This window comes from Perna viridis, chromosome 5 (genome assembly GCF_037379345.1).
Source record: "Perna viridis isolate PV_CMFRI_1.1 ecotype Kerala chromosome 5, ASM3737934v1, whole genome shotgun sequence".
Classification (NCBI taxonomy): Eukaryota; Metazoa; Mollusca; class Bivalvia; order Mytilida; family Mytilidae; genus Perna; species Perna viridis.
This window is the reverse complement of record NC_142449.1, coordinates 17,382,897-17,401,601: the sequence shown is the minus strand read 5'-3', so window position 1 is coordinate 17,401,601 and position 18,705 is coordinate 17,382,897. Positions and strand designations below refer to the sequence as shown.

At 33.4% G+C, this 18,705-nt stretch overlaps 1 protein-coding gene across 3 annotated transcripts; it reads right to left on the bottom strand.

Moving 5' to 3' along the window:
* Positions 1-3,847: 3,847 nt before the first annotated feature.
* On the bottom strand, positions 3,848-18,257 carry LOC148616319 (protein-glutamine gamma-glutamyltransferase K-like). Of its 3 annotated transcripts, XM_088583230.1 has the most exons (17): positions 17,759-17,889; positions 16,024-16,058; positions 14,795-14,995; positions 13,301-13,513; positions 11,331-11,588; positions 10,187-10,305; positions 9,754-9,861; positions 8,837-9,011; positions 8,227-8,365; positions 7,859-7,962; positions 7,460-7,622; positions 7,030-7,142; positions 6,750-6,832; positions 5,834-6,035; positions 5,147-5,307; positions 4,563-4,699; positions 3,848-4,171 (listed from the first exon to the last, which is right to left on the bottom strand). In XM_088583230.1, the coding sequence occupies exons 3-17, from the start codon at positions 14,964-14,966 to the stop codon at positions 4,030-4,032; spliced, it is 2,289 nt and encodes a 762-aa protein (XP_088439356.1). In that variant the 5' UTR covers positions 14,967-14,995; positions 16,024-16,058; positions 17,759-17,889; the 3' UTR covers positions 3,848-4,029. The 3 variants fall into 3 exon arrangements, with proteins under 3 accessions (XP_088439356.1, XP_088439355.1, XP_088439353.1); XM_088583229.1 differs by lacking the exons at positions 16,024-16,058; positions 17,759-17,889 and adding an exon at positions 17,895-18,257; XM_088583227.1 differs by lacking the exon at positions 16,024-16,058 and having other exon boundaries at positions 17,759-17,897.
* Between the last annotated feature and the right edge of the window lie 448 nt (positions 18,258-18,705).

The window sequence follows — 18,705 nt, the reverse complement described above, 5'->3', positions numbered from 1 at the left end:
TAAAAGGCGACTGAATAGTGCTCAGAACCCTAGCCGGGGGCTAGGGCGCTCTGCCCACAGAGCAACTGGGATGTGTGCCTCAGGTGGTGGAATGGGGTACCCCTGGCGTGTTACATGCCGGGATTGTCAGGATATAATACGGAAAACCTGACCGCAAACTATAGTGGTGCACCGTGTGGGGAAAGATGCCACGTTCCTCGCACGTTAAAGAACCCTACTGTAGTATTCTCCCGGAGTAGGAACCATTGGGCTCCGCCACAGGAGGCCAAATTGCCCGACCCTACCAACCTCTCCCTATTTTCAGTGGCAATCAAAATTTGTCGACCCCATTGTCCTTGTGTCCCATCCCTTTTTCATTTCATCATCGTTTCATGTTCATTTTATCATCAATTTCATGTTCATCTTCTGAATATGGCTGAAATATTGCTGCTCGAACGTTAAACCCTACAACAAAAACACATTCTTTTGATTACCGCTATAACCTTGGTTCCCTTGATTACTCTTTAACAATGATGTATATTTCAAGGGATTAAAACTGGCACAGTCTCAAATTAGAAGGAATAAAAGTAGCCAATACTGCATTATGAAGTTACTTATATCACCAGGTACATGTATCAGTTGGGACACACACTAAACAAATTTTTAGGGAATCTTTTTCCACATGTTCATGTATGGTCGGGTATAAAGATATGTTTACATGCAGATGCACACACTTAATAGGAATTTTTTTTAAAATTTTGTCCATCAAATATATAAAAAATATCATACCTCCTTTAACTTAACTAATACTTTACTTGTACATACACATATTCTCTTGCTAAAATTCGTTTTGTTTAATACAAAGCGACTTTATTGAAAAATAGGAATTGTCTGAACATATACATAGAGATTATATATTAACTCTTGAGATGTACTAGTATTTTTCCACAAAAAATATGACATTTTATCAAAGGTAGTATTCTCAATATCTTGCACATAAATAACATAACTTGATTAGTATGGCCGGATAGATGCTCTAATTTATATACCTACTCTATTACAGATTAATAGGTCTGTTATATCATTATATAGCTATAAGTCTAGTCCAATAAGAAATCACTAAATAGTTCATAAGGCCCCAGTTTTTAAACTTGTTGGTTTATAGATTTTTGACTGAATGAAATCTGGTCGGTAGATCGGGAAAAAAATAAAATAAAATGGGAACTAGAAATACATACATATATCTACTTTTTTACATTTTAAATAAAAACTTTTTTTATTTAAAAAAAATCATTTTCTATATGTCTAACCTGACATAGTTTAGAAGTGGGATTCTATTCTACTGTATGTACCTTCACATCATTTATAAACACAGTATGATATAGTAAGGTTAAAATAAAGGTGGTAAAAAGGGATTAACAAGTTACTGTAAGTTAAAATAAAAATGAAAATATGAGTATAAAAACAGGGTATGTCAAAATGTTCTGTTTAATTCATCATTGACCATTGTGTTGGTGTAAACAAGTTATGTTACAGTAGGCTTTGGTGGCAAGTCGTTCAATATGGAAAAATATCTAAGCACAGGAAGAATTCAGGGACAGAAAATAGAGTATGCAGAAGGATTTCATTAAGATGAAAAAAAAACTTTTTGTACGTTTGTCTTCTATTTTCATATAACAATTCAGTGAGAGGCTACATTTCTTTGTTGGTCCTATTCAATGCCTTTATCTTCACATTTCACCTAAACTCTTCACTAATGTTCATTTAAAACATTTTTAAGTACCATTTGATCCAGGGATTCCGAATTCGGGGTTATTTTTGCTCAAAATGGTTTCTTTTTTTCTTTTTTTTCATTTTGGAAAAAATACCTTAGCGATGAAAAAGGGGAAATATCAAGGAGTAGAACACTTTCCTTAGCTTAGATATCCCAGATGTAGTTGGGAGCGCTTAAGTAAATTCGTTCCAAACTTTCTGATGATGCAGACGTTCATTTCTAGAAACGTTTGGCAAAAATGACGATTTTCCAAATACCATTAACATTTTAGATTAGAAAATGAAAATTCTCTACATGGCACCAATAAAAATCGGGGATTATCTCAGAAAAGGAAAATATAAATGCACTTCAACATTATCCCCGAAGGCCGATTTATGTTGCGGTCACTCATTTCAATACACTTGTAGCAGAAATGACGTTAGCAAAATAAAAACAAATGCTCTACATCGTCTATGAAATGCATTTATTGCAGGGATTATCTCATAAAAATCCCTGTGCCTTTATATACATGTAAATGATACAAGACAGTCGCTGAAATCGAATCTTCATGACACACATCCATTTGTTAAATTTTCCCTTCCTAGTGATTATATATCAACATCACCAAGAAAAGACAATTGATCTACTACTATCGTGCGTTTGATGTGTACACATAATTTCTTAGTGAAGCAAACAATCTATCAATAAAGTTTCTGAGGCAGGGCTATGTCAGAAAGAGTCAAAATGAAAAGTCGGTATAAAAAATGTCAATATCAAAGCATGCACTGGAAAGTTTGAAACCGTCGTATTGTCATAATCTAGAACAGGCATTTATGATAACGGACACTTCATGTCTTACCGGAATGAAACTCCACAACAGATTTTACTCACTTGCAAATTGACGAGTGCAATTGTCAGAGCAGGGTATGCAAATACTTCTCTGCAGAATCTAACGCAGTTAAAAATGCAAGTATATTGCAAATGTGTCGTCTCATTTTCCTTATCTTTGTTTTTTTTTTGAATTTTATTTGGTTATTTACATCGAGTTTGAAGTGTTCTCTGTTTCCTATTTGCTGTTTTCACATTTTGGCAATATACGTGGTTTTGATGTCTCCACATTTTTCATCATTGTTGTGCTTCAATGATTATTTGCCGATAATTATATCTGGAAAAGGAAAAACGTTTCCAACAGAAATAAATATTCCAATGTTGGTTTTAATGTTGCTGGTTTAGTTATTGTTCTATCTATTTTCTTAGTACATAAATATTCTTTCAGATATCACAATGATGTATGATAAAAAGGATCTTTTGGGCCTGATTGTTTTCTTTAGAATTTTGTCTTTCAGTGTTGATGTTGCTTTCATCATCAATATTTATCATTTCGACTTCTATAATCCTAAGCATAATTCATAATTAATCTCTCTTGATACAAATGAAAATATTAAAACAAAAATACTGTTTCAGTTAAGTTATTGGAAGAGGCTTAAATGATCATTCCAAAGTAAGATCTAAGAAACAATTGGTGCTGTTCTTTCATTTTTGTTGGCGTACTGTCTACCGTCCAGGAACGCGTAGCAATTGATATTCACTACAACGGCCGGTACGGGAGCGAATATGAATGAGAAGTATACTTTGCAAAGATGTACGTGACAAACATGATTTTTCATTTTGCTTCAGACATATCATTTTATCGGGAAAATCGATATAGAAACATGCAAGAGAGCACCAAAGATACAAGAAATAGGCAAACTATGAGAAAAAGTGTTCTGAAAAAAAAAACACGACTCATACTCTCAATTTAATTGTTTTTATCCAAACCCACTGGATAGTTTTTACTTAACACAAAACGAGTAATTTCTACCAGTACATTGTTTGCCATGTGCATATGAAAAAATCAAACTGTCTCTTGAAATATCTGGTTTTTTTTCAAATTACCGTAAAATATTGTCAAGAAGTTACAACAGGTTCAATCAAAGGATTCATTTAAAGACTTTTAAATTCGATAAATGAATTGTGTGTATTGTGGACTTGTCTTGACATATTGAACAGACTCTAACTGATATAAATCGTATTAATCGTATTGCCCGATAATCTGGTTACATTCATATAACTGTCTTGCCATTAGTAAATTTATTTGTATTTATATCATAACTACAATGGACAAACTTTATTTCATTAACAAGAAGCATGATTATTTAAAACGTTACATTTTAAGCATCTATGTATTTGACATTAATTGATAAATTTTCCTGTGTTATATTACAATTATCATAGAAACATTAGTCTAGTCAGCAAAATTAAGAACTGACAGTTATTTCACAGGAACCTTCGACCATTGACATCTCCTTAGAACTGAATGACACTACAAGTTCTTTCAATCCCGGTTTACGTGGTACAAAAGCTGTAGACGTTTTGAAAGTTTTACCACCATGTACTCGCCTAAAACAAAGAAATGCAGGGGTCAATTATCAATGACAGAGACCATGCATGTGTATAAAACTTTATATATTCTTTGAAAAGTTTTAACAAATGTAAACAGTCATAACCTAGTACATGTAGTTCAACTCTTTCCGTATAATTGACGAAACGTTGTCTTACATAAAATTAATAACGCATATAAAAGTCCATTCCGAGCTGATTCTGTTATAAGTTGCTGATTTGTATAGAAAAATGCAAACCTAATTTTAAGTAACATTTTAAAGTGTTTCATTTCATGATCTTAATTTCATTTTTATTTTTAGATTTCTTAATATTTTGGCTGTGAATAAATCGTTTACTAGTATTGCATTCCGCTGTATCTCATCATGTTTGACGTAATATATCTACATACCCTTGGTTGATGACTAGTGGGTTTTGTAATCCCGGTCCTTCCACTGTTAGCTCACAGTAGGTCAGCGCGCATGGCAATGGATTCGTGAAGGATATTTCAGCCACCATTTTTTGTCCAACTTTGCCTGTACTAGGAACCTAACATATAGAAAGTCACAACAAATGCATACTACCTAAACGTTTACTCTGCCTAATCATACTATTGCTTAAGATATTACGATTACTAAAAGCAATCTTACAGTGTAGAAAATAGAATGAAAGAAAGGATAATCATATCAGGTATCCTAAAACTAAATGCATTACTTATTCATTTTAACCACCGGACAGCACTTGTATATTTCATTTGATGTTAGCATAGAATTGCCTAATTTTTTTTTCGTCTTTTTGTGTTTTATTCACTATATCCGTATGAGAAGAGGTCAAAAACATTCAAATGTTATACAGTTAAAAAGTCTCTTACGAGAAAAATCAGGTATCCATTGGTTAGTTATTCAAACATAATATGTATGGTTATCCTTTAATCCAATTAATCTAATTCCAGAGTGCCTCATTATAGAAACAAAATATTATCTTGTCAATAGTTACCTTGATGACAATGTCTGGTTTTATAAGTCTAAAGGTATCTTGGCTGACGTAGGTATGTTTTGTTTCCAACACTCTACACATACAGGATATTTTCAGATGACATTGATCCACCAACAGGGGAAAATACTCTTCAAATGTCACTTTCATTGATATATCCTTACCTTAAACAAATTGATTAAAATACTACAAAGAAAAATCGAAAACTTGAACTACTACAGTTTATTGGATTGTGATCATAAAATACAGTTTGGACAAAGGAGAAAGAAAGAGGAAACATAACTTATCAAACAACAATACAATATGGAAATCAAGGAAATATGTAGGTTGAACAGGTTCAAAAGGACTCTTCTGTTGGATAATTAGAAATAGCAACTTGTCCAACTAAGTATCGAGGGGCATAATAAACACGATGTGAATGAATTAAAGACACATCGTAACATACATCGTTGGAATATTTGAATAATTACCTTTCATTTTAATTAACTCTTTATTCAATTGTGTCATTTTTTTTACGGGAAAGCGCATGTGTTCCGCCTCAACCCGTGGACAAGATAAGCAATGAAATCTCGTACGACTAAAAATAGGAATTTTCTTGTCTGTTTCGTGAGAAATTAAAGACACTGATTCCCAGTGTACAAATCTAGTACAAACTGTATTATGAACCATAGTCTTAGGTTTCATACATACGAGTTTTTGGTGGAATGACTTCGTTTTTGATGGGAGTTGTCTTTATTGTATTAGCAGGTACTCCAGTGTAATGTATACTGCTATTACTGATACATCCAGATATTGTTCGAGGCTGATCACTCTTATTGTTGACTCTTAAAACAACTTCATAACTGTTACCATAGGGGACAGTTTCTTTATCAACCAACTCAAAGTCAACGTCCTACGGAGCAAATAGTGAAATCGAAGAATATTAAGTTGTATCACTATTAAAACAATAACGTGTTTGGCTAAAATAAGTCCAGAAAACTATAACCTATAAGCAACTAAACAAAACAAACAAAATGAAAATTAACAAAAATAAATCAAAAACAAAAAAGACAACTAATAGGACATTTTTTCAAAATTCCCCTTTCATTAAAAATAAATGCCTATTCACATTTCCAAAAAAATGGAAACTGTAATTCGTCCAACAATAAAATTGCGGGAAAAAAAACTGAAAATGACATTTAAACTGTGTATGGAAAAAATACTTATACAACTCTTAATAGTCAAAGAAAGTTTATTCCAATTTATCAACAAATTTTAGTGTGTGGGTGGGAGGGGTGTGTGTGGATAAAAATGACTGTTAATTTAGGTGTAAAAATCCGATCAAACTGAAATTCAAACTTGAACTGTAATTTATGATATTCAATAATTGTACAGAGTTTGCAAACGATCCTGTTACTGTATGGGACGGACATAACAACTAAAATGTTTTCGTGTAACAAGGTATGAATAAGCAAAAAGAAAAAAGAAAAAAAGAAAAAAAAATTAAACTAGCATATCTGACAGCATTTCACGTAGTACAAAATACAAAACCATATTTTTTCTGATCAATTTGTTAGCAATTTTCAAGGAGCATTTGCATTCATATATATAAATATAATTTACTAACCGATTGTTTTCCTTCGTCATATATGCCCTTCCTTGTTGACTCTTGATTCGCTCGTATAACTGCAGCTCTTTCTTCATCTGAACCTATGTTTGTCAACAATACGAAAAAAAATATATCAATTAAATCATTAACCTAATTAATGTAAAAAGGGATAAGATTAATATCAATGAAACGGCACTTCCATTAAACTAAAACTTATTTTTCATATTCACGTTTGTGGTCTTTAAATCTGAAATACACGTTTTGCTTGTAACCAATACATGCCATTATTGTCACCTACCTTCTTTGTGTTTATACAGACGTGTGACATCTTCTCTTTGTATATCGTAACAGAAACTCTCTGGCTTGCCCGTCTCACCCTTAGGCAGTTTAGTACTGATTTTCATGCCCACACTAAAATTGTTACAATGTAGAGAGAACATTTGCAGTACTTTATACATTGTATATATACTCAGTACTCTGGTAAAGCTAGAGGTTCGCTCATGGGTAAGGATAAGGGTGAAGAAAGATTATAATAAGCTGCAGAAAGAAAGTTTTTGAGAATTTCTTTAGAACTCAAAGTATGGAAAATGTATTGTTTGCATAATGTAATTGTATCTGAATAGGAATGAATCACCTCCTGTCTGATATATTTATATATTAGAACTTAAATAAAAATCTACTGTTTAGCATGTATGTATAAACATAGTTTGTGGAATATATCAACTCACTTCCGTTTTTCAAGTCCTACATTCTGTATATCGCCGTAAGGATTCACCTCCCAGTTCACTCTGTCAGCATTAACCTCGGCAAACACAAAGGGTGTATCATAAGGCATATGAACCTCACCTCGTCTGATGGCCTCAATAGATGCAGGACCACAACAATAAACGCCTGTTGTGATTAACATTGGTTCCAATATTTACTTGTTTATGAAAAACAAACTCTAGATCGGTGATTAGCCTAATCAGTAGTCAAACTTAGTAGGATACTTAACAAATGAAAAAAAAAGAATGAAATAATATCCAGCCTAGAAAAAGATGGGTAATTTGATATATTCATATGGGAAAAAAGCTAATTGTGATATATAAAGTGATAGAGTCCACTGTTTGATATATAATATACGTTACCGTCACTGGCTTCCTGAGGAGTTGCATCAATAGCCTGCCATCCACCATAACCGTCTGGCAAGTCTGGCCTTGCCATCCAAACGTCATTCCATACATGGAAATTCCTTTAGAAATGTAGACATGGTAAATCAAAATTTGCTTTGTGATGGTTATATAGCTTCCAAAAGAAAAAAAACTTAAGAAAAAAAAATAAATTAAAAATTAAAAAAAATATATATAAATAAATTTAAACTTTAAATGTTGTCATTATTTGCGATATATGATATGGGGAGTATTTCGGTTGTCAATGTTCTCTGATAAAGACATTCGCATGAAATAGACAGAATTAATTAATTCAATGACAACAATTTCGTCAATATTGTAGTTACCAAATTGAATCAGTGTTAAGTTTCTCCAACGGTTCTCCAGATTCCGACCAAAATGTATCAATTGATATTGATCCGTCACTATCATGAGCAGAGCTAAAGTTAGTGACACTCCGGGCTGGAATACCTATCGCTCTGCACACTGAAAAGATGCAAAACGACACATTTTCACATATTTCTATTAACCCATTGTAATTTTCATTATACAATATGCCCATAGAGTGAAGTTAACTAAGTGTATGTAAATGCATTATTTATTTGCATTTGTATCATCTCAGTCTTTACTTTGTGCGGTAAGATGTCAACAAAAAATAAATATTGTGAATTTAACACGTGCACGTGAACACGTGTCTTAAGAAGTAACATCTCATTTGCAGCATTAGAACTGAATTCATCTAAATGCGAATAAAATACAAATCCATGAAGTACTTATAAAACCATGCAACTAAAGAAGATGGAAGTTCTACCGCAAGCAATATTTCAAATTTCGTAAAAAAATCGACGCTATCTGACTTCTGGTACAGTACAATGTAAATAGTTTTCATCGGGGTTTACGGAGTGAGGCGCTTTACATTTTAAGTACGCACAGAAAAGAGCTTTATTGTATACATACATGTAGTTACTACTCCAGAGAACACCCAACACTGTCCAAAGCATACGGGCTCTTTTGTTTTGTAATATTCGTTCAATATGGCTATACTTCCGGTCCATGCCAAAGGCGATTTTCCACCATTATAGTCACCCGACCAGTTTCCAACCAAAACACCATTATCATCCTGAGAATTAACCTTCAAAATAATACAAACCAACAGTTTGAACAGTGAACACACTATATGTATTATATTTCAAAGAAAAATTAAGCATGCGGGTCACCAGTTCAGAATATGGTAAAATAAAATTATTTGATTTATATTTGGGATGAATATCTTACAGGGAAATTTCTAGATGGCAAACCTTTAATTTGCACTAGATAAATGGGTTCAACTCCGATATTATTGACTGAGTTTCGACAAAATAAGATTTTTCTTAACGAGATAACAAAACAATATGGTTTCCGATTATTAGTAATATGTTCAAAAGATATATTATACACTTATTCAGCATCAGTTAAGTTTTGACTAGCGGTTTTCAGTTCTTATGAGCGACAAGATCGCTATCTAGAACATTTTATACCCTTGCTTTGAAAAGAAAGACCCGGAGTATATAGTAATCTTTCCGTACGTCCGTGGTCTACCCGTCTTCAATTACCATCTGCAACTTCTATGAATATGCAGAATCGAATTCAAATAATGAAACTTTCACATAAATTCAACACATCAGGCCATTGTGCACTTCCTCCTTGGAATTTCTATCTGAAAGACTTATTGGGTTTCATGATGTAACACACAAACTTTGTCATTTGTCGGACAAGTGGCAAAAACTATTTGTTATTCTTACAGACATTTTGTATTGTACGCCTTTTTCTTTGGGCATGATTTTAGTCTCAATAAGCTTTAAAGTAAAAACAGTACATTAATTCATAATTTTTACCGAAGCTGATAATTTCCTAGATATTTTAACTGGATCACCTCTTACTGTCCATGACGAGATGTTGTTGTTAAGGAGATACATTGCGCATTCTAATATATTTTCTTCAAACTAAAGAAATAAAAGTACATGATGTATTAATTACAATGCAATGTTGGGACACGATAATATGTACACAAACAATTAAATGTCATTTTTGTTGACTTATTCTTTATTGCTCAAACTAAAATACCGTATGGATATCACGTGATGTTAAAGCGAACTCAATACCGACTGCGTCAGAAAAATGGAAAGTCAATTCAACAGAAAATCTCAAGATAAAGGGTAATGGGCCGACTTGGCACATGCATTCCCTATAGAGATAAACCAGATTTTGTAGTTTACTAAACTACACACCAACATAATCGATACAGTATTAATAAGATGATAAATTTACCTGCCCAAAATTCCATTTCTTTCCGTTTATTTGTTTACCGTTACCAGTGTATATTTTCCCGGTATCGTTCAGAATGTATTCGTTCAGCTGATCAGTCTTAGGAAAATATACCGTGTCATCTATGTAAAAATGGTAAATACTTGTAATGCATTCAGGTTTTTTTACCAATATAAATTAAAAAAAAGAGGTATATAATTGATACGCGGAGCAAAAAAGTTCCACCCATCAGGTGGCGCTAAGAGTTTTCGTTAGATATCACTAGAAATAAAGAAAATTTATTTCACTTTTATAAGAATTTGCGTGAAGAGAGGAACTAAGGAAAAAAATAATTGGGGAAAAAATTCAACCAGTTCAGTTAGAATTTTAGAATCAGATGGGACAACTTCCCACTAGTGCGTCCGAGGTTTTTCTACTGTGTAGCGAGAGTCTGAGTTGTTCCTTACCGGAAGTATAAAAAACGGAGATCTAGAGCAGAACGGAAAGAATAAAAAATATTTGCGGTTGGAGTTCGTCGTATTCCAGAAGGAAGGGTGGTATACCAGAATAATTCATCATAGTAAACAAATAAAAAACATTGAATTAATATGAAGTATTAAGATGTGATACAGATGTAACCAGTCAGAGTACGAAGTTAAAAGTTAGTATATTAAAAAAAGAATAAACGTTGTACATTAACTAGGATTTATTTTTCTTCATAACTTTATATAACTTTAAGGGTGTGAGCTATAAACATTTTGTTTGGTTAAAGATACGAAACTAGTTAGACCCGTACTCCGTATTACTGGTTGACGACTGGAATTTTTACAACACGTACTTATGTTATTCATTTAGGTTTCCAGTATACAAATGTACCCTCATCAGGTTAACTCCGGTCAGACTAAAATCGGACTCTCAGTGCTTCTAAGTCCAAAGGTTAAATTCGTATAATTTACAAATATGAGGACTTCGTCCTCTATTATTTGTTGCATTTGCGGTTGTAAAATATCGGTTTTCACTGATTTTTTTCCAAGTTTCTATGTTTGGAAGATTATACCATGCGGGTAAATAAATTTAATTCTGGTAAATGCGTAAATGGATTTAATCTGCCTCTTAGTTTACATGAATATTTCATTTACTAGATTTCTAGAATGTAAGGAGTACTAGCCTTTACACCAAGGATTAAACAGAACGTAGATATCTTGATCGTGGGTATACTCAAAGACGATAGTTCCTTTTTCTGCTTTCTTCAGTGTTTCTATCTGCAAAGACCATATTCCTATGTAACAGGATGGGGGTGTATTAACCCGGACTGTCAGTCTCTTATCCTCCTTGTTTATTATCCAAGCTCCCCATTCCTTTTCTTTATCCTTGTCTGAGAGAACTAAAGCCACTCTGGTTCCTTTTGTTGGAGATGGATTATTACCTGTGATAGAAACATAACAGTTTTGAATTCACTCACTTGTAATAACCCATACAATGATGGTGAGGATAGAGTTAGTCTTCCATTGATTAGATAACAACCACCTCTATGAACTAACTAGACAATTGACAAGAAGGTTTAGATTCATTGGCTCCTCAATTTTCCAGTTAACTACAAAAGGAAGTTCATTGAGCGGTTGTTATTTATTCAGGGTAAGACCAACTCTTGCCTCTTAACACCACAACTGTATACGCAGTGAGTACAGCTATTTTCAATGTTCTGGATCGAGCGATCACGTCAGTTTCCCAAGTTATGAGATCTGAGCCTATGGAAAAGAGTATGAAAAACACAAGTGACAGTGTTCCTTTGGTCTTAACATATCATCCTCACAATTTTGCAATCCAGAACATCCTGATTCGCAACTTTAAATTCATTGTTCTTGGAGACAAATACATGTCGTCAGTATTCAACGATTTACTGCCTATAGAAAAGGAAAGAGTCTAAAAGCGCACCTGGCTACGAGTTCTTTCGAGAGTGCCATTAGACGCCCCCTGTCATTTGCAGAGGTATACGGCACTGTAAGCCAACACGCTGTTCGACCTGCTCTCTTTTACTTGAGATACTGATGAGATCTCCGGTCGGCTAACGTCTTTGAATTAATAGATGGTTTCACATATACTTCAAAAAACGTCGTCCACGCAGTTTGGGTGGTCGTTTTGTAGAACACAAGCAAAGCATCACCAATGGACAGGTTTGTCCAGTCGTTGAACATCTTCGGGAAGCAAAACCACATAGTTGACGACATGAAAGCAACTGTTCTTTTGAAAACGTGTTCAGGCGAAAAACAACGAAAGTTCTTAGAACAGCGTATCATCAGCTATCTTGGGACTACCCAACCCTTTGGAATGAATGCCAAAACCCGCATTGGTTAGTCACCATTACAATGTTTTCAACTGCTTTTCGTTTTAGCAATTTTCATATCTCATAATGTTCAAGATCAATTTTGAAGGGCACCTGGTCTCTGTGGTAGTGATTGCCAGTTTTATCTTCTATACTGACGTTTTATTCATATTTTATTTGTATTTAGTTCCTGTTTTACCTGTTAAACGTGGCTATCGTTCACAAATTCATTATTCTTCTTTTCAAAGCCTCATTTGTTTGGAAATATTGCCAATGATATATGAGTGGTGTGTTTTTATTTCTAGCTATATTTGGCGTTGTGAACTGAGCTTCACATTATGATTATAAAAGAGACATATATTAGGCTAACATCTAACGTTGGTTGTAACCAGGAAATAAATAACCTATAAAGTGATTCAGGAATTTGCCATTTAGATACATCTTACAGCACATACAATGGTTTTGTCTGGTGAGAGTTACCGTACAAATTTGGAAGATTATAATGCGACATATCTTGTATAAAGTATGAATATTCAAAGAAATTGAAAAGAAATGCATGATACATTAAAACGCTGATACGGATTAGCCAACAGGTAAAGTTTATCATTTTTCAAGTAACCAGTAAAATACCCAAGGAAACTATCAACTATTTTAAAAACATAAACATCTTCAATGTTTGCGCTGTACATTGTATTCATGTTCCATTTTATAAAACGAGCTTTTGGTATATTATCCTGGCGCATAACAAAATGACTGAATGTCATTTCTAATGACTAGCATGACTGGGTTGTACGTTTTTTCAAACAAATTCTTACCTGCCAAGAAAACCAATCTTAAGTCGTGTTTTTCTGAATCATAATCTTTGTTAAACTCGATTACAATGTCAAAGGTTTGCCCCCGTCTGATAACAAGACTTTTGTTCGTTTCACACAAGTAGTATTCATCAGTCTTATGCTTTTTGCTATTTTCTCGAATGTTAAACTTAACGGCCTTTACTTCAAGGTCTGGATTCGTTGGGGGGTTTTGAGCTAAAAATAAAGAGAAAAGAATCGGTGTACTGATATTATTGGTAAGTGCATACATAAAAGATGGAATTTTCTTTACTTCATACACAAACGACATGCAGGTAGGACATTTGTACAAACCATAATTAAAGGAGACGTCCTGAAATTAGTACATGTATCTCAAGAAAGATATTAGAACCAATGCCATGAATAAAGAAATAGTGTTTTTCTTAAGATTGTATATTCACATGAAAAAAAATGACTATAATATCTAAGTAGCTGTCTTTACAAAAATCAGATAGGTGAGATTCGTTCAAGTCAATACCCACAAAAAAACTCATCTTTCTTGGCCTTGTTTATTTAATTTATTACGTGCTGGAATCTGTACGATGTAAAAAAGCGGGTTCAAAGTTATGATGGCGGGAAATGTCTGAATGATCTCCCTTTGAGGATGAAATGACAATTCGATTTAAACCTCGAAATATTGGTAATTAAAGAAAGAAATAAATGCATTTCTGCATTTCAGGTAACATTCTGAATACGATTTCATGTTTTCCCCACCATAATTCACACACTGCCTTATTCTTGCACAGAATATTACTTAAGTTGAAGATGAATGGATGATTTTCTCCAAGATACAATTCTATATGCAGAAACGACTATAGTTATTTTAAAGAATGGCGTATGTAGTTGGAAGAAGCAACGTTTATATGGTGGGTTTTTCTACATCTTGAATCACACCTACCATTGGCACTGTCTAATTTTTTTTTATGAATTTGTACTTTAATTCTAGGGAGATAACTACAGTCATTGTGTTGTATTTCTTTTTAAATTCCTCGGTCGATTGTATGAACGATATTATACAATAAAATGCATGCGCAACCCTTAATCCAACGGTAAATAACTATATGATAAACCAAAGTACATTACTTTGCAAAGAGAGATAACAGGTTGGGCCACACTTCCAAGGAAGTAGTATATTTGCGACAACATTTGAACGAAATTATTATTAATAAGATCGAAATTATATAAAAATCAACTGGCCGATGTATCATTATTAAGACCTGAGACTCACAGTGGAGCTCCAACGCTAGCGGTAAACCTTACTATTACCGCTTGGTTAAATGACAAACGTTACGAGACATTTTAAACCTCATCAAGATAAAAATGTACAAAACTATAAAATATCATTGAAATTAGTGTAGGAGAAATATTGTCAGATGTCGCTTTTATTGCGGATATGGGATTGCCCTGCTCAACGGTACACTCTAATTTTAAAGATATTTCATCATTTATATATTATACCTGTTGTCGTTTTATCTTTAGGTTCTTTGCCTGGCTGTATGAATCTGTTCCCACTGTTGCTGAGGAGGTCTGTAAACCTTACAAATGATGTTGTACTGTATACAGTTGTTGTGCGTGTATATCTGTGTCTCCGTGTAATACGGTAACATCCTCCGTCAATAAAAGTCCTCATGTTTTGAAACCGGGTAGGTATTTTAAAATCTATGATAGAAGTTTATATCTTGCCTTAACAAATACGTGCAGTTTATTTTACAATCATTGGTTGAATATGCATAAAAAACCTAATTAACTATTCAGCAATGTATTTTTTAAAATTTTTACGTTGATCCTTTCTTGAGAAAATCTATTTTGGTGTAAAAAATGGCGGCTTTTGACAAAATTTAGAATGTCATGTTCACCCTAGATATCGATTTTCATTGAAATCGAACAATGTTGAAATTTTGCCGATTTTTGCGGCCATTTTGAAAAAAATGGCGGCTTTCTAAAAAAAAAAATGTTTACGCCTTTGATGTCAGCAAGTCTAGAATAGCCTTCTGAGTCATTTTTATTTAATTAACAAGTTCCACTAATTTTATAGATTTTTTTTTCATTTTTCCGGGTTTTGTTTTGCGGCCATTTTGAAAATGGCAGCCATTTTGAAATTCCGGAAGTGGCATGCACACCCCCTGAGCATGCTTGATTTTTGAGATAAGATTGGTATGAATCGAATAAACGGTCTCCGAGAAATCGCCAGGACATCTTTACGTGCAGAAGAAGAAGCATAATAATAATAATAATAATAATAAGAAGAAGAAGAAGAAGAAGAAGAAGAAGAAGAAGAAACGGAGCGAAAACTTCGTTTTGGCGACTTAATTATAAATGATGCTAACCAGTATAAGAAAAACATACTAGACATGCATTTATAGTCATATGAATGTGTTTTAGCACAGTACACATATAAAACTGAATTAAGATAATAAAACACTTGGTTTTTGCCATTTAAATGTAGGGAAGAGCGAATTCAGTGTGTGTCAAGTCGTGTGAATTTTTATAATTTTTATTTTATTTGTTCTGAATACTAGCAAAATTCAATATTATATGAGAAGTAATAAGACACTGTCAACAAAGTTTCAATCACAGAACTATACAATAAACCAATGATATAATTTGTTATTTGAATATCTTACATAACAACAAATTTGGACGTGCATGTCTAAAATCGGTGAAAATTCGGTGACAGAATATATTACCTTAATAAAGTATATAACAATGTCTGTAAGATAACCTGAAGTATCAGAAAAGAATCAATGGTTTTAAAATATTTAACATGTCGCCTCAGCAGAAATAAATTGTGTAATTCAAAAACTCTCTCAAATAAATACACAATCGATGAGAGTGTACCCTTAAGTTACGACATTGTTGACATTGAACTTAAACCTTCAAATATAAAGTAGAACCAACCCCGTTATTATTTGATGGTATAATATATCATGGTTTTATCTTGATATAAAGGTATGCTTGTCGGTGCATTAAAACATTTAATATTGTTTTAGCTTATTTATGCCCACGTAAAAACGTTTTTTTTCTCTTATGGTGGTTAAATATATATTTAAATTGTTATTGTTCAAGAAGTAAAACAAAGAATAAATCACCAAAAAGTAGATAATAACAGGAGAGTAGACCTGAAATAAACACGGCATTTCTTATATTTAAAGCAGTAGTCTTTGTTAGAATAATACAAATTCTTTAACATGCGATAAAGGGTGCACATTTTTATTTTTGTTATTAAGTTGTTTTATGGGCCTATATGATGAAATACATAATCATTCTTTGAAATCTGTTTGTTCCGAAGAGATAATTTACATTGAAATTTCAATATTTTCTATTGTATTTCAGTGTTATTTGCAGAGTTATCTCCTGATGGTAAATTCCTTCTAATTCATATACCATATGAACAGAGGTTATATGAAAAGCCACATGCTAATTTATGTTTACTATCAAAATAAAACAAAATAATCAAAAATTAAAATATATAGGCTTTCCAACCACGAATCATAAATTGCATGATTCTCAGCTAAAGCAATACGTATACTTAAATATAAAACTAAAAGGTGTAAATATCATACAGGAACCACAAATTTATCGCAAGATCACAATATAATTATATGATTTTATAAACTTATATGAAAGTTTCTATGAAATTAATTCAGTAGTGCATCAGTGAAAACAAAATCAGTACCCTTAACCTGTATCTTTGTCCGAGAGAAATGCGAAACATCAAAGTCATTGGGATCAAAGTTCAAATTAGCAACCACTCATAGCTGAAAACTTTCCTGCTTTTGTAAAAAGAATGTGTGAGAAATAAATGCAAAGATGTCGCCGACGAACAGGAGGACGGACTGAAATACGAACTAAATGACAGACGGAAGGACGGACATCCTGGTCACAATATCTCGCCAACTTTAGAGCATACAGGGGAACCCTAAAACAACTACCACCATATATAGTAAAAAGCGTATATATCTTCGTCTTTGACTTTCAGAATATGGGCTTCAATTTTACCATGGTTACCCTCAGTTAGGGAACTAAACAAGTATATGCATGTACAATGCATAAGGATAAAGATGGTATAGCTAATTAATCAAATTAATGATAAGTTGCTTCAATTATATATATTGGTTTCATTATTGCTTTAAAAACTTACATAGAAAACATTGTATAAAAGTGTACTAACTGCTTATGTCAAATGTACATTTATTGCAAACATATAGACCCATCAGAATAAACTCATGCAATGAGCAAATGAGGGTGTGATCATTAGTGTTGACAAGCCGGAATCGAATTTGTTTTTTTTTCGTACAAATCTTCTTTTTAAATTTCTGATAGTAAATGCTAAAAGTAAAATAGAAAAATACCGGTAAGCCCATGCAGATAAATTAGAGAAGATTGAACCAAAACACTAATCCATAACGTTACTATACTTACGATAGAGTTTTGTTAGCCTGAATGGATGTAGGAGTATTAGAAGTAAGGTTCAATTCCAAATCTTAATATAGGGTAAAAATAACACCCAGTGATCCTTGATCCAACCAAACTAGACGTTTTACCTACAATAAATCACCTGTACTATAATGCTGTGTTGACACTTATACGATCTCCTTCAAAAACAAACATGCATTAGAGTCTCATGTTATCCTGTGAAGGAAGTATTGTTTAAATTAAAGTATACATTGCATAAATGTATAACACCATTCGAAACAAAGGTAAATAATTGCATAAAATTTTGAATGCATCTGTGCATTACTCTATCCAAATATAGGTGTGTTTCTTGGTTGTACTTCAACAAAGAAGTGTAAATTAAATAATCAACCAACTCATTTGATGTATGATTTGCAAAATAATTTAGTTTGTTTGTTTGTTTGTTGGGGTTTAACGTCCGAGCAGCAATATTTCAGCTATATTCAGACGATGAAAATGAAATTGATGATATAATGAACATGAAATGATGATGAAATGAAAAAGGGATGGGACACAAGGACAAAGGGGTCGACAAATTTTGATTGCCACTGGAAATAGGGAGAGGTGGGTAGGGTCGGGCAATTTAGCCTCCTGTGGCGGAGCCCTATGGTTCCTACTCCGGGAGAATACTACAGTAGGGTTCTTTAACGTGCGAGGAACGTGGCATCTTTCCCAACACGGTGCACCACTATGGTTTGCGGTCAGGTTTTCCGTACCATAGCCTGACAACCCCAGCATGTAACACGCCAGGGGTACCCCATTCAACCACCTGGGGCACACATCCCAGTTGCTCTGTGAGAAAAGCGCCCTAGCCCCCGGCTAGGGTTCTGAGCACTATTTAGTCGCCTTTTACGACAAGCTTAGCGCTGCTGCAGGCCTATTCTTTTAACACCCGGACCTGCACGGGGCTCAAA